This window comes from Sphaeramia orbicularis, chromosome 12 (assembly GCF_902148855.1).
Source record: "Sphaeramia orbicularis chromosome 12, fSphaOr1.1, whole genome shotgun sequence".
In the NCBI taxonomy this organism is placed as follows: Eukaryota; Metazoa; Chordata; class Actinopteri; order Kurtiformes; family Apogonidae; genus Sphaeramia; species Sphaeramia orbicularis.
In genome coordinates, this window is record NC_043968.1 from 27,249,316 (window position 1) to 27,264,850 (window position 15,535).

A 15,535-nucleotide genomic window follows, 5' to 3' on the forward strand; every position below is an offset into this window, starting at 1 on the left:
CCCTCACCCCAAACACATTACACACACACCAGTCCAAACAGACAAACATATCCACCCAACAGGCTTAATACTGTATATTTTATTGAAACTATGAGGCTTTTGTCCTGATGAAAGACACATTGTGGGGAGGTTGTTGTCATGGTTACATACTGTACCGTACATACACACAGCCTTATTAATGGGCAAACACACATAGAAACATGAATATACTGTATTAAACACTGACAAAGAAACACCAGGAGTCAGAATATGGAAAGTGAATGAAAGGAAAAGTGAAAAGCCACTGAGCCACGGGGAAGTGCTGGTAAAGGCTGCACCACCTAAATGAAACCCTTTACTGCCCAAAAAGAGGCTCGCAGAAAGGCCAGAGTTAAGGAGGAAATATGTATCTTTGCTGTATTTGATAAGTTTTAACACTCAGGGGGATATTTTTAGTATCTGATCATATCCGCCAGTTAACCTCTTGTTTGCGTGTTCTTTGCATAAAATCCACCTGAAGAGATGGTGAAATTTGAGATTGCACAAGTAGAAATATGTGTCTGAAGCAAAAGGTTTAGATAAACCCGCAGGTGTATCTCAGCCGTACAAGACTGGCAAACACACCTACACACATACACACGATTAAGCTGCTAACTGGCCTTAAAAAAGGCTTTGAAAAGTTTCCCTTTACCTGCAGGGCGCTGAACGATAAGGTGTGTTCTGTAAGCTCCATCACTCCCGTCTGCTGAACTGTTCAAGACCATCACCTCAGAAAATTCCTTATCAAACCTGCCAGAACACTCTACTTCCTTGAAGGTTTTTTTTAAACTGTTCTGCGCTGTTGCTTTACTGCACATCTCACTTTGCTGTTCAGGTATGTTTGTCTATGTGTGTTCAGTGCAGGAATACACTATATATCTTCAGGGCAGGAATACACTTATCTACAGCTAAAGAGCTTTAATCCATGGGTTTAGTTCAGTAGTGACCAGCACTGACTTCTGCTCACAGTCAGCGTAATTTAAAGTTCCATTATGGAGGATTTTTGCATGCTCATGCGCTTACATGAGGTTTTTCTTAAACCAACTCCGACACAGACACAAATATCACGTATTTAAAATGCAAGATTTCTAGATTTGTTTCCCTCATTTATGATGCTAAGTTTAGAAAAGGCGTTTATTTTACTAATCAGGTTCATGCTCTTTTTGAGACAAACATACTGTGTGTCTGAACCAGAAAATGGCATGTCAATAAATATGCTATATGGACAAAAATATTGAGACACATCACAACATTACAGGTTACAGGTTGTAGGACTTACATTGCAGTTATTTTGAACAATTATCATGATAAACTCATGTCAATTTTTGTTAATAATTATCCCTTAAATTCATCCTAAAGTCAATATTAAGCTGATTTTTTGTCCTCGGTGAGAGTTGAAGAAATCAAAGGGTTTCCTGTGGCGTAAACTGGTTATTTATAGTCAGAAACTGAGAATGACTTCAGAAATATTGAGGTAGAATACTTAAAATATACAAACATACATAAACATAATAATAACAAATCATATTTAGATAAAAATCAATAACAATGAAATGAGCTAAAATCATATTATAAGCATAGATGACAATGTAAACCAGGGGTGTTAAACTCATTGTCTTCCAGGGGCCACATTCAGCCCAATTTAATCTGAAGTGGGCCGGACCAGTACAATAATAGCATGACAGCCAATAAATGACAACTCCAAATTATTTTAGCGCAGAAAATAACATTCAGTTTTGCCAATATTTACGTTTACAAACTATCCAAACAAAAAAGATGTGAATAACCTGAAAAAAATGAAATTTGTTTAGAAATGTGATTACAATTTTATCAATAATCTGCCTTGACTTAGCATTTCTACATATGCATTACAGATCAGATTTTACAAAGGCACAAAACATTCAGTAACAGGCAGAATATTGTTAAAATTGCACTTAATTTACTGCAGACATTTTAGGTTATTCACATTTTATTGTAAAAGGATAGTTTGTTTATGCGAACATTTTCATAATTTAATGTTTTTTTGCACTAAATCAAAGAGATAAAATTGGTGTTGTCATTATTTATAGGTTATTATGATATTATTTTTGAGTTTGATGCCCTAACTTGCACCTTGCAAATTCATCCAGCGGGCCAGATTGGAACCTTTGGCGGGCCGGTTTTGGCCCTCGGGCCGCATGTTTGACACCTATGATGTAAACTATAAAGACAAAAAGACATTTGTCACAATATAAAACCATATTAAGACATTTGTCATGATCCTTTTGTATTTCTCTTTTTATTTATTTATTGGTTTATTTAACAGGGACATTGTACATTAGTTCACATTGCTGTAAATGTACCAGAGTTGGCCTAATAGCTATTTTTCTTCTGCAGTCCCTGGACAGATGATCGCCCCGCGGCCGAGCTCCGTTAGCAGTGAAACGCCTGAATCCAGTGTGCCCCAGTACTTTAGTCCATATGGTGCACATTACCTCAGGACCTTTTTGGCAAAGTTATTTACCTTTTTATAACAAAGTGACTGTTATGCAGTGTGCACATATGAAAAAGAATAAAGAGACAGCAATCAATAAATATATGTACTTCCTGAAAGTGCATGAGTATGATGCACCATTAGTCAAGTGTCAGTGACATCCAGGAAAAATCCAGAGAGACGACAAACTGATGTCTTTGTCAGATTCTTGTCTGATTAATGCAGAGGAAATAGCTGACCTTTTGGAGACTGTCCTTTGTTCTGGTCTGAATATTAATATTCTCTCCATTTGTTGATGTCAGACACGAGGGGTGATACTCATTTTTGTTAAAACCACAAACTCTGAGTTTGACAGTGTCTTGTTGATTAACGGTACATAATAATTAATCGTCTTCCTGCAGAGGTCTGATATTATCATTAATCTATAGAAATCACATCACATTTACAACAACGTGCAGGGATTTTAAGGACTATTCCCCCTGTAGACTCTGTTTTGGGATCACATCTTTCTATTGTTGTTAGAGCTTACATGAAGACTTTTAAATTATACATAATGGCAGTGACGCATCTTGCTGATGTGATGCTATTAGTATTGTTTTGCATGGTGACGCATTCAAAGAAACTGTGGTTACTCAGCCAGTCTTCTGTTTTTTTTTTTTTTTTAATCATGCTGTGTTCTTTGCCATTTATCAGTCATCTCCAATTTCACCTTGTCTTTCACAAACACAGACACGACACAGATTGAATCCCTCTTTCAAACTTTTTTTTTTCAGTCAGAGGGATGTGGAGTGGGAGAAAGAGAGGGCATGCATAATTTATTCTTCTTTGCTGAATTGTGTCTGTGCCAGCGTAGGGAGCTGGACCAGAATTTGCTCACATTTCCTTTCTCTGCCCCTCTGTCCTTGCAGCTGTCCCCTGGCAAGACTCACAACTGGAACTTCTTAATGTTTTCATGATGTTTCAGAAATAAGTCACATCACAGCTGTGTACTTTCTGTTACGCTAGAGCAAGACAGTTAAGGTTGAGGTTCATGTCATTGATTTGTGACTAAGGAAAATAATAAGTGATTTCCAGGGGGGGTAAAAGTTGTTCGTTATTGTCACATGCAGACAGGTGATTCGTCCAAATATATGAAGAGTTAGCAAGGGATTTTCACCATTTTTAAGAATTTGTACAAAAAAGATCAAATGATCAAGAACATAATCTGCAGATTTATCACTATAAAACTAATGATTATGGAGGAGATTTTGTAGCTTTCCCTCTGTAACAGTGTTCAAAATGCTATCATATGACTTTAATATGACAGAAAGATATATTTTCTTCACTATTAAGAAGTTATGTACATGATGAGGGTAAATGGAATCTCTGAGATGGAAATTAGCATTTTTGCTCTGTATCCATAGACCACATACTTCCTCAAAACGTCATAAAGCAGTGTTTTTCAACCTTGGGGTTGTCTGAAATATCTATTAATTGATTTAAAAAAAAATACTAACAAAAAATATTTTTAATGATTCAATTGATATTTCATCATATTTCATCACTTTTGCTAATAAAAATCAAGTTCAAATAAAATGCAGGATATAATATCTGAGAGGGCATATCTTGATTGATCTGATCATGTGGCCACGTGCATTAGCTACTACGCTTCAACCTGCCTGGACACAGTTGAAACCGGACTGAACAGATAATGGAAAGATTTCTTCACCTGCCTGGCCCCGCTAAGACGTCTCCAAGAGGAAAATGTCACTGTTTTGAAGGTCTGGGGTCGCTAGAAATTTTTTATGTTAAAATGGGGTCACAAGCAAAAAACAGTTGGAAACCACTGTCATAAGAAACATTAAGCTGTATAAATATGTCTTAAATGTGTATAGTTTTATAATTAAACTGTATAAATTTATCTTAGATATCAGCGGTCTACAATTTTTCAGAAGTTATTGGCTTCAGAGATTAAATGTGCTAAATGTTACATATTTTAATAAGACTAATTGTTAAACAAATGACCAAAGTGCTGCTTTGCTGATGATTTCAAGATATAATGTAAAGTGTTACTACACATATATAGTGGTTTATGTACATTTATACAGTAGATTTATAAATCTTCCACTAGACAGAGCCTTTAAAATGAATGTATTGTAATGTTCACATGTGTACATGTGTTTACTGTACAGTGTCCTTGAGTGCCAAGAAAGGCATAGATAGATAGATAGATAGATAGATAGATAGATAGATAGATAGATAGATAGATAGATAGATAGATAGATAGATAGGCTTTATTTCAGACTCATGGTCCACATTAAAAAGCAAACAGATAAATACAAACACAATGAAAAACACAAAAAAAACTCTATACTTTCAAGAGGCAGTCATACCAGTGTTTCCAGAACAGACGTGTAACGTACAGCACTATATGCAAGATTTGTCAGCAATAAAATTACAGTATTTTCTGAGTGATTCAGGCGACACATAAATTGAAACATCAGATTTCTCAACACAGCACGCAATGAATTTACATGATTAGACATAAACAATTCACTGGCACTAGTCCATCTGGGCTTTTTCAATAAGAGTCTTAGATCATCATTGTATGCCACTGTCAGTCTGTGGAAGCTGGCCTTTTGATAGTAATATAAAGAAAATGTATTATTATTATTATTATTATTATTATTATTATTATTATTATTTATTTTGAAGTAGACCTGGTAGCTCTGAGACAAATATTCCTTTGGAGTTAAACCCATTCTCTGGTTAAGTCTTGAGTTTCACATTTTGACCCCAGACTGCATCTTGGAAACTTTAGCCAACCAGCGTTTCTGACTGGATTTTCCTTGACTCACACATGGTACTGTTATTCTGGAAGTATTTTACTTGTAGACCAGTGTATCTCAGAACTGTCTCTTAAATATTGCAGTGGTTAACAGTGTCGCCTCACAGCGAGAAGGTTCTGTGTTTGATCTGAAAACTTTAACTGGTTAACCTCAGGCTACGTTCACACCGTAGGTCTTAATGCTCAATTCATATTTTTGGCTGAAATCCCAGTTTGTTCATATTATAGTTCAAGTGCGACTGTCATCAGACTCATGTGTGAACAGTCTACTACCCTGAAGTGACTCACTTGAGCTGAAGAAGACGTGATGTCACATGCGGCACACTGTGTTTATGGAAGTAAATATGGATCTTGCTTGGCTCATCCTCCTACAGGGCTGTCACATTTCACTGGTATAAAATGTGAATGAAATGTGCCATGACTGTTCAGACTGAAGTCACATTGCAAAACATCAGATATGTGTCCAGTTTAGGACCACATGTGAAACTGGCCTGGGTCTGATTTGAAAAAAAAAAAAAAAAAAAAAAGTCAGATTTGTGCAATTTTTTGGGGCAGCAGTGGCCTGGATGGCTGGAGAGTCAGCTTGTGACTGATGGGTCACCGGTTCAATTCCCTGGACCGGCAGAGAATTTTTGGCTGATGTACCCTTGAGCTAGGCACTTAAACCCCTGTTTGCTCCCCGGGCACCTGATATGGCAAGCCCACCTCTCCTAGAATACAGTGTGTAATACAGGATGTAGAGATGGGTTAAAGGCAGAGGACACATTTCAGTGTGGAGCAGGTTTCCATGTGTGGACCTGCTGACAGAAGAAAGACTCTCCTTCTCCTCCTCCCTCCCCTTTTTCTTCTTTTTCTCCTTCTCCTCCTTCTTCTTCTCCTCCTCCCCCTTCTCTTTTTTCTTCTTCTTCTCCTCCTTCTCCTCCTCCTCCTTCTTCTCCTTCTTCCCCTTCCCCTTCTTCTTCTCCTCCTCCTTCTCCTTCTCCTTCTCCCTCTTCCCCTTCTTCTTCTTCTTCTTCTCCTCCTCCTCCTTTTTCTCCTTCTCCTTCTTCCACCTTCTCCTTCTTCGTCTTCTTCTCCTCCTTCTCCTTCTTCTTCTTCTCCTTCTTCTCCTCCTCCACCTCCTCCTTCTTCTCCTTCTTCTCCTCCTTCTTCTTCCACTTTTTCTCCTCCTCCTCCTTCTTCCCCTTCTTCTTCTTCTTCTTCTCCTTCTCCTTCTTCTTCTTCCCCTTTCTTCTTTTTCTCCTTCTTCTACTTCTCCTTCTCCTCCCCCTTCTCCTTTTTTTCTTCTTCTCCTCCTCCCCCTTCTTCTCCTTCCTCTCCTTCTCCTCCCCCTTCTCCTTCTTCCCCTTCTTCTTCCTTTTCTGTCTTCTCCTCCTCCTTCTCCTCCCTCTTCTCCTCCTTTTTCTCCTTCTTCTTCTTCGCTTTCTCCTTCTTCCCCTTTTTCTCCTTCTCCTCCCCCTTCTCCTCCTTTTTCTCCACCTTCTTCTCCTCCTTCTTCTTCTTCTTGTCCTTCTCCTTCTCCTCCCCCTTCTCCTTCTTCTCCTCCTCCTCTTTCTCCTCCTCTTTCTCCTCCCCCTTCTTCTTCTCCTCCTTCTCCTCCTTCTCCTCCTCCTCTTTCTTCTTCTCCTTCTTCTCCTTCTCCTCCCCCTCCTCCTTCTCCTCCTCTTTCTTCTCCTCCTCTTTCTTCTCCTCCTTCTCCTCCTCCTCCTCTTTCTTCTTCTCCTTCTTCTCCTTCTCCTCCCCCTCCTCCTTCTCCTCCTCTTTCTTCTCCTCCTTCTTCTCCTTCTCTGTATATCAGCCCTGTAATACACTGGCTGCATGTCCAGGCTGTACCATGTCTTAGCGTTTTGGATATCTGGGATAGGCTCCAGCATCCCCGTGGATTAAGCGGTTTGGAAAATGAATGAATATTAAACAAACTCCAGAGGCCAAGACTTTAATTTAGCTCATTTATTTAAACGGTATGACTTACTCTCTGCTCCTCCACATCCTCTCATCATCCAGTTCTGAAACCTCACTGAGCGGATGTGACTGTTGATTGCCAGCCATATCAAACTGGAGAAAAAATTTACATAACGGACGGAACCACTTACTTTTCCAGCTAAAGTACAATAGTAATACTTCTATGGCACAGAAATGATTACTTTGTAGAATCAGAAAACCTACAACTATGAGCCAGAGCATTCAATGATTCCTACACTGTTTCCTCTGTCCACTCTGCACTAAGTCGTAAAGCCTGCCGATGTGACACAGATGAGGAGGTGCTGGCGGCTTAACACAGGCTAAAGGCATGAAATGTGTGTAAGGTAGACGTGGATGTTTTGTGTGTGTGTGTGTGTGTGTGTGTGTGGCAGCGGGTGTGGATTGGTGTGAGAAAGCCGTGACAAGCCAGCAGAGCGCTTAACCACATCCTGTTCCTGCAGGTTTACAAGTTAGAAAATGTTGTGATGGAGAGGGATGTGACACACTTCCGTGCTGGGTGCTGTGGTGTGTGTTATTCGTCTAGTTTGATCTGTTTATCTATTTTTTTTTTTTTTTGACTGAGCTTCTTTTTCTTTGGTGTTTGTCTTTGCTCTCAGTAGCCACAAAGCGCAATGTTTGTGTGAGGCAAAGCGTAAGCACTTGAAATCAGGAAGTCATATGTAAGTAGTTTTCAGGGTTTATGCAGGTCATTAAAAAGCATCAAAAGTCATTAAATAAATTTTGTGAAAATTAAAATTAAGGCCTTAAATGACATCAAAAAGTATTAAATTCCATGTCTAGAGGCATTAAAAAATTAAATACACCTGATGGACAAAAAAAAAAGCATTGTTATTCACGATTTATTTTGATTATATAAACATTAAATAATTTTGATTGGAAGTATAGTGGGATGATTGACAGGCGGAACCCTTTAATTAGCTATTGTTTATGGCCGATACATGAAGTCACAACACTGTATGCTTGGAATGCAACGTGCTGTGGTGAAAGAGCAGAAGGAATATGAGCAAATGTCGAAAAAATGGGAAAATGCAAGTTTTAGCCGAAGTGATTGGAGGAGGAACTCTTCAGAACCTAAATTAAACCCTGTCGACGGTAAACAGTCATAAAACTATATATAAAACTGTATCTGCAGTTGGGCATGGGCATTAAATTTGTTTAAAGTGGCATTAAAAAGGCATTAAAAAACATATTATTAGATTTGCTGATACCTGCAGAAACCCAAGTTGTGTTGCAGGTGTTTTCAGCTTTTATGTGTGAATGTGTGAGTGAATGAATAATGTATATGCTTTGAGTATGCGTTCATAGAAAAGCGCTATATAAATCTAATCCATTATTATTATTATTATTATTATTATTAATATTATTATTATTATTATCAAACAGAGCACTTTGTAAAAGCCAGTGTGTTTGGGCGGTATTGCTGAATCACATCAAAATTACATAGAACTTTGCAGCGAGCCAAGACAGCACATGTAGCTTCCACTTGTGGAGTTGTTAAGAGGAGTGTAGCTGTGTTCACCATTAAAAACAACCTTCCTCTGAGCTATGCTATACTTGCATGCTTGGTGTGAAAGCCCAGTAACTCCCTGTCAACTCATTACTGTCACAGCTAAAGGGCAGAAGGAACTCTGTTTGCACTCTCAGACATTGATCACTTTAACTTGATTATGTCTGCAGTTCATTTAGTCGGATTGTGTCTAGTTGGAAGCACAGGTTTTTGTGTGTGTGTGTGAATGTGTGGGAGAGTTAGAGAAAAGAGAGCAAATGATTGTTGATTAATGAATCCTGTCTCTGTTTTTTTTCCCTCAAGGACCCAGATTAACTTCACCGTGGCCATTGATTTCACTGCGTCCAATGGTGAGCCTCCCAGTGAATGCACATATATGCACAAACACATGTCCACTAGAGATGTAACGATATGAACATTTTATATCACGGTTATCATAAATTTTGCGGTATTGTTGAAATGTGCTCAAAATGTTCAAAAAGTACTTATACACACACTGAAATACTTTAACCAAGTTTTATTTTGAAACAAACAAATGAAATAATAGGCATAGTGTACTTTCTTATGGCAGAAACATTAAAATATTAACATGCAAACATCAAACATACAAATGTGCATTAAAGATGGCACCTTATGGTCATAAGAGATATCTGCACTAGGGGTGGGAATTAATAGAATTTGATCAATATCAATCATTGATCAATATCAATGCCATTGTCGATTACACATCCACAACACTCACTCTTCACACTCCTACCATCAGGCAGATGTTACAGGAGTTTGAAGTCTAAGACCACAAGGCTGGCAAACAGTTTTTACCCACAGGCCATCAGGCTTCTTAATGAATCACTTAAACATGCCCCATGCAACACAAGCACATACTGATGCACTGAACACTTTACTGCTGGCTGCACTGAACACTTTACTGCTGGTTTTAATTGTTTTATTGTTTTTAATTTTTATTTTTTTATAGTTGATTTTATTATTGCTATTGTTTCCCCTATTCTTATTCATTTTTAGTGTGTTGTGTTTTTTTAGGGAGATGAGCAGAATAAGAATTTCATTGCATAGTATAACTACCTGTTTTTGCTGTGCATATGACAATAAAAACTCTTGAATCTTGAATCTCTTGAATCTTGATTCTGCTTACCAATCCAATTCCTTATCAATTCTCCCATCGATTCCTGAGTGTTTTTTTGTATGGGGAAAAAAGTAGTTGGACAGGTCATAGTGGAGGTTATTTGACCATTTTCCATAGCAAATCAGTCTGAATGTCACAATGAGAGAGGGAGAGAGAGAGAGAGAGATGTGTGTACAGTGGCCAACAAGGGCCAAACACATTGCACCAGCCTATTGTGCCTCAGTTAGAGAAAACAGCCACAAGTACAGAAATGATTCAAATTCGCGAGCTCAAACACAGTCTAAACGAGGTATAAAAAGAAAAACGTGGTGCAAATGAAAAAATGCGCAACACAAAAACAAATGCGTAATCATCAAATGCTCTGCAAGTAGAGAAACGATGCAAAGCACAAAACGATTCAAACCAAGAAAACTGCAAACGAAAAACACTGCATATCCAGTCAGTCCAACAGAAGTGCTCCAAACCTGTAGGGGGTGCTGTCAGCAGAACAGCTCAATGCAGAGACATACAGGATGGAGAGAGACACAGAGAACAGCTGACTGACAGGGTTTCAAACTACAGTGGGAACAAATAGAAGTTACAACATAGCATGGTCATGTGACTTTTATTAGATTCTGTTTGACACTAGTCTGTTGTCTGTAAACGCTGCCCCCTACAGGTGTGGAGCACTTCTATTGGACTGACTGGTTATGCAGCATTTTTTTGTTTGCAGAAGTTTTCTTGGTTTGCATTGTTTCTTTATTTACAGAGCGTTTGATGATTATGCATTTATTTTTGTTTCTTGCCACACATTTTTTCATTTGCACCACATTCCTCTTTTTGTACCTCGTTTAGACTGTGTTTGAGTTTGTGAATTTGCATCGTTTCTGTACTTGCACCTGTTTTCTCTATCTGAGACGCACTGAGCTGTTGCAATTGTGTTTGGCCCTTGTCAGCCACCGTATGTATGGGACGGAGGTGTGCTTGGACTGAGTGAGCGAACTATCCCCAGATCTCCAGAGCACTGTCTGTGCTGGTGTCTTCCACCATGTTTTCAGAGGTTAAACACTCTGCAAACTGTGCATGCACACCTGGAGTGTTGCTGCTTCTCCAGGAAATAAGCAGTATTACCATGAGTTTTCAAAGTGTGGTAATCAAACACAGTTTTAATGATAATTTAAACTGTAATACTAACCGTCGTGAATTTTACCGCGCTTTATCATTATACCGGAAATCATTAAATCCCTAATGTCCACCCTGCATAAAAACACACAAGCCAAGGGAGAATTTATTCAAAACCGTGCAGATGGGGAATCAAGTGTTTCCTAATAGACCTCTTCATCACACCTGCTGTAAAATCTGAGTGCAGTAACATGTGATGATGGGTGTGATTAAGGACTGGGTTATCCATCTATCCTTGAGCTCAATCCTAGCAGGACAGACAGCAGCAAAAGAGCCAATTCTTGTTATATTAAATGAGAGCTTTCAGCCTGTGGATGTAAAAATGTGTTTGAGGTTTGAAGCGTACTTGATCTTGTCTGGCTTTCACTCCAGCGTGACAGATAGTGCAGACCTGCTGTTTATTAAAAGGCAACTAGAATAGTGACACAGAAAAATAAAAGAAGACATTTCATCTGACTAAGGTACTTCAGTGCCATTAGACTCATTAGTTGTTTTGTGACAGAATAATTCACTAACCACATTTCAGGTAAACAGTTTATAATTACTAGCGCCACATTGGACAACTGAACTACAAATGCTGAACACCTCTCACGGAGAAATTCAAGAAGCTTTTTAAGTGGACATTATGATTTTAACAAAACAGCACAAAGCCCTCACATAAACTCCAAAAATCTATCTAATTTACATCAGGATATCTAAATGTTGTTCCATCTATTAATTTCTGTTGGAGTATTGTTCCTTCTGTTAATCAGTTTAAAGCTTTGTTAAATATTTTTGTGTTTTTGTTATTTTATCTATGCAGTGCTTTTTTTTCCTCAATATTTCTGTCTTTTATTATGTATTGCATTGATGTAGATTTATTTATTTATGGGTGCTTCTATGAAACTGGTCCCTAAAAAAAAGGACAGAGGGGCTAAAAATTCAAACCAGATGTAGACTAATGCTATGAAGCAAGTTTGGAAGCACTTTGCGTGTATTTTTAAAATAAATATTTACTGAGATAAAAGAGAAACTATTTTTCAGATAAAACACATTTTTGTATTATTTTAATACAAAAATCCACATGTAACACGGTAAAAAAGACAGAAATTACGTGCTACTATTTTTTGGAATATCTTTTTTATTCTCTCACAGGTACATTTTGGGAATCGAACTAATTATACAAGGCAGAGTTTCACAAAAATGACCGCTGTCGCAAAATCACTCACGATTTATTTGTGTTTAAATGGGCAGGTTCTGCATGTAACACCAGTGGACACGATGGTTTACATACAAAGCCTGAAATGAGTCTGAGATTCATGAAAAACCCACATGTCTGGATTAGAAAAACCACTAGGATTGTCACATTTAACACAGTGTCTTTATTTATAGTGGTATATAAGACCATTTACACCCGTGTTTTCAGATCAAATGCACTGACTCCTAGGTAGCTTTTCATGTTCCAATTTTGGTCCTATTTTTGACCCCAATATTTGATTAAAAATTAAATAATTTTGGGATGGCTCAGAGCAAGAGTACAATTTTTTGCATTTATCTGAGGTCATCATTAGGTACATCCTGGGGGGATTTATGTCAACATTTCTCTTTTATTATTGAGTCTAAAAAAGATACCAAATAAACCCAGTTTCATGGAAAGACCCATATCTAAAAGAAGACTGAATGACCTTTTTTGTGTCTAATGTGCTGAATGTAAATTAACGTCATCCAATAAAGTCATAAAATTATATTTAAATGCATTTTGTACCACCAAAATGAAGGGCTCTTTATTCTTCTTCAGTGAGGTTTTATTTTAAGTTCATTTAGCATCTTTATTAAGACTCACTAGAGGATTATGGGTACAGAGGATCCAGCCCTCAGTCCTGTACAGTGAAACTGTCGTCTAGCAAAATTTGACGGAATAGCTCTGGATTGTTAATTAACAGTCATTAATAGTTAATTAACAGTCCAACAATCTAGCCTGTAAATGAACGCTTAAAGGACTCTGTGGCATTTTGAACTGAGGATGAAAATTGAAACATATGTCAAAATGTCAGAAAATTAATCACATCAAATCTGAAGCTTCGTTATTACTAACCGTATTATCTTGACTGCAGATGACTCTAATGAAGCTGAGGGACATAATGAATTATTATGCAAATCTAGTTATGTGTAAACCACACAACACATGACAATAATAGGAGACTAATAAAACAGACTGTCATAACAGTGCTACTGTTATTGTTACGCATGGATTGATGCTTCTCTCACCTCTGACGACTGTAAATTGGCACCTTACAGTGCGTATGTATATATTAGGGCACAAATCCTGTTAAACTATATGAAAGCCTATGGGAAGAGAGACAGTATGATTTATAGTGTAGACTTGCTGTTCATTAAAAGGTAACTGGAACAATGACAACAAAATGAAAAAAGAAGTTTCATTTTAATACAGTGTTTATTTGCCATTATCTGTTGGCTGTGTCTTAGAGGAGTAATGGTTGTTTCTGATGTCACATTAAAGTACAAACAGCAACAGAATTAGTTCTCACTGTCTGTGGAATTGCGAGTGCATGATTGAAAAACTAAATGACAAATGCTGAAAACTCTTATTTAAGAATTCAAGAAGTTTTTCAAGCGTTTGGTAAGCACCACTTGACCCCACACAACCTCTGCCATTCTATCGAATTTCAGCCCTGAAAATAAAATGTAATACTATCAGATGAAACGTATTTTTATTTCTTTTAGATTTTTACATCGGCTAGGATTTTTACTAATATTGCTGAACCCATTGAAAAAAAGAACATTACTGAATTAAAATAAAAATAATCTATTTGCTATGTTTGCCCTTGAATGTGCAATAACAGATTTTAGTTAGATTTTTATTCAAGGAGTAAAAATTATGAAGAAAAAAACCATCCAAATAGTTAAAGATTAATCACATCATGCAAATGTGGAGTGTATTACGAGTTTATTGACAGTGAGTGTGTGTTTCGGTCTGTAAACACAGGTAACCCCGCCCAGCCCACCTCACTCCACTACATGAGTCCCTACCAACTCAATGCCTACGCCATGGCCCTGAAAGCAGTTGGAGAGATCATCCAAGACTATGACAGCGACAAAATGTTCCCCGCGCTGGGTTTTGGAGCAAAGCTGCCGCCCGATGGACGAGTGTCCCATGAGTTTGCCTTGGTAAGAGCGAGGGTGGGAGTAAGAAAGGATAGAAAGGCTGATCTGGTTTTTGATTCACATATTTACACCTAAAGGACAGGTGATCCATCCAGCAATAATTAGTGTTGAAGACAGACACGGGGAGGACTTGAATGCATGACAGGTTAATTCATCAAACGAATCCTCTCCTCTCCTTCCTTCACTTAAATTTAGAACGGAAACCCTCAGAACCCATACTGTGCAGGTATCGACGGAGTGATGGAAGCCTATTATCAGAGTCTGAAGTCCGTTCAGCTCTACGGACCCACTAACTTCTCCCCCGTCATCAACCATGTTGCAAGGTAAAACTTATTTTACTCCTTTTTCTCATTTTACCTTCCTCTTTTTTTTGGCTTTATGATTTTAACTAGTGATGTCCTGATCTGGATTTTTTTGCTTCTGATCCGATCTGATTTTTTTAGGATTAGTTTTGCCGATACCGATCTTACACCGATCTGGTACAGTCTTTTTTCAATGAAATTTTCATTTAAATTTGGAGTCATTATTTATTCATTCATTCATTCATTTTCTGAACCCGCTTTATCCTCACTAGGGTCACGGGGGTCGCTTGGAGCCTATCCCAGCTACATATTTATACATTATTTATAGGTTATTATATTATTATTTTACATGAGATCACAGTTGGGCTGAATGTGGAACTTGAACGAAAACAAGTATGACATCTTTGACTCTTAAAAAGTTTAGTATAAATTTTGCACTTTCCACATTGGTACTGTGGGACATATTAGGCCCACATGTTTGTATGTATGTATGTTTGCCACTGCTGTGGTGCGTCTATGTACAGGTCCGTTCTGTGCCATACATTACTGATACGCACATCAGCGGGTTACTTGTAGGTCGGGTCAAAAGAATGTCAGTTTATTTGCAGGGTGGGTTGGGTCAAGTCAAATATTTCCACAAAAAAAAACAACTCGTGCATCACTAGCAGACGTAGGCCTACCTCAGAATGAGTGCGCACAGAGTGAAAATGAAACTTATAGACGCTTTACTAATTCCTCTAAGTCTCCCGCTGATGTGCAACTCATTTTCCTTTTCCCTACCAATGGAAACTTTAATTTTTGGGGGCAGAACATCCCCACCCCCAGAACGGGGCCCAGATCAGCCCAATCTCGTGACTAAATCCAATCCGATCCGGTCTTCTAAAAAATGCCTGATCAGTTGCCGATACTGATCTCTAGATCGGATAGGGACATCCCTGATTTTAACCCTTTACTGGGC

At 38.1% G+C, this 15,535-nt stretch overlaps 1 protein-coding gene across 2 annotated transcripts in view; it reads left to right on the forward strand.

Annotated features, from left to right (window-relative positions):
• Nucleotides 1–15,535, forward strand: part of LOC115430510 (copine-8) — a 151,568-nt gene that overhangs the window by 118,580 nt on the left and 17,453 nt on the right. For both annotated transcript variants that reach the window (XM_030150569.1, XM_030150570.1), the window contains 3 exons: nucleotides 9,112–9,158; nucleotides 14,097–14,278; nucleotides 14,471–14,598. In XM_030150569.1, coding sequence (XP_030006429.1) covers nucleotides 9,112–9,158; nucleotides 14,097–14,278; nucleotides 14,471–14,598 — 357 coding nt within the window. The remainder of the gene's footprint in view (nucleotides 1–9,111; nucleotides 9,159–14,096; nucleotides 14,279–14,470; nucleotides 14,599–15,535) is intronic.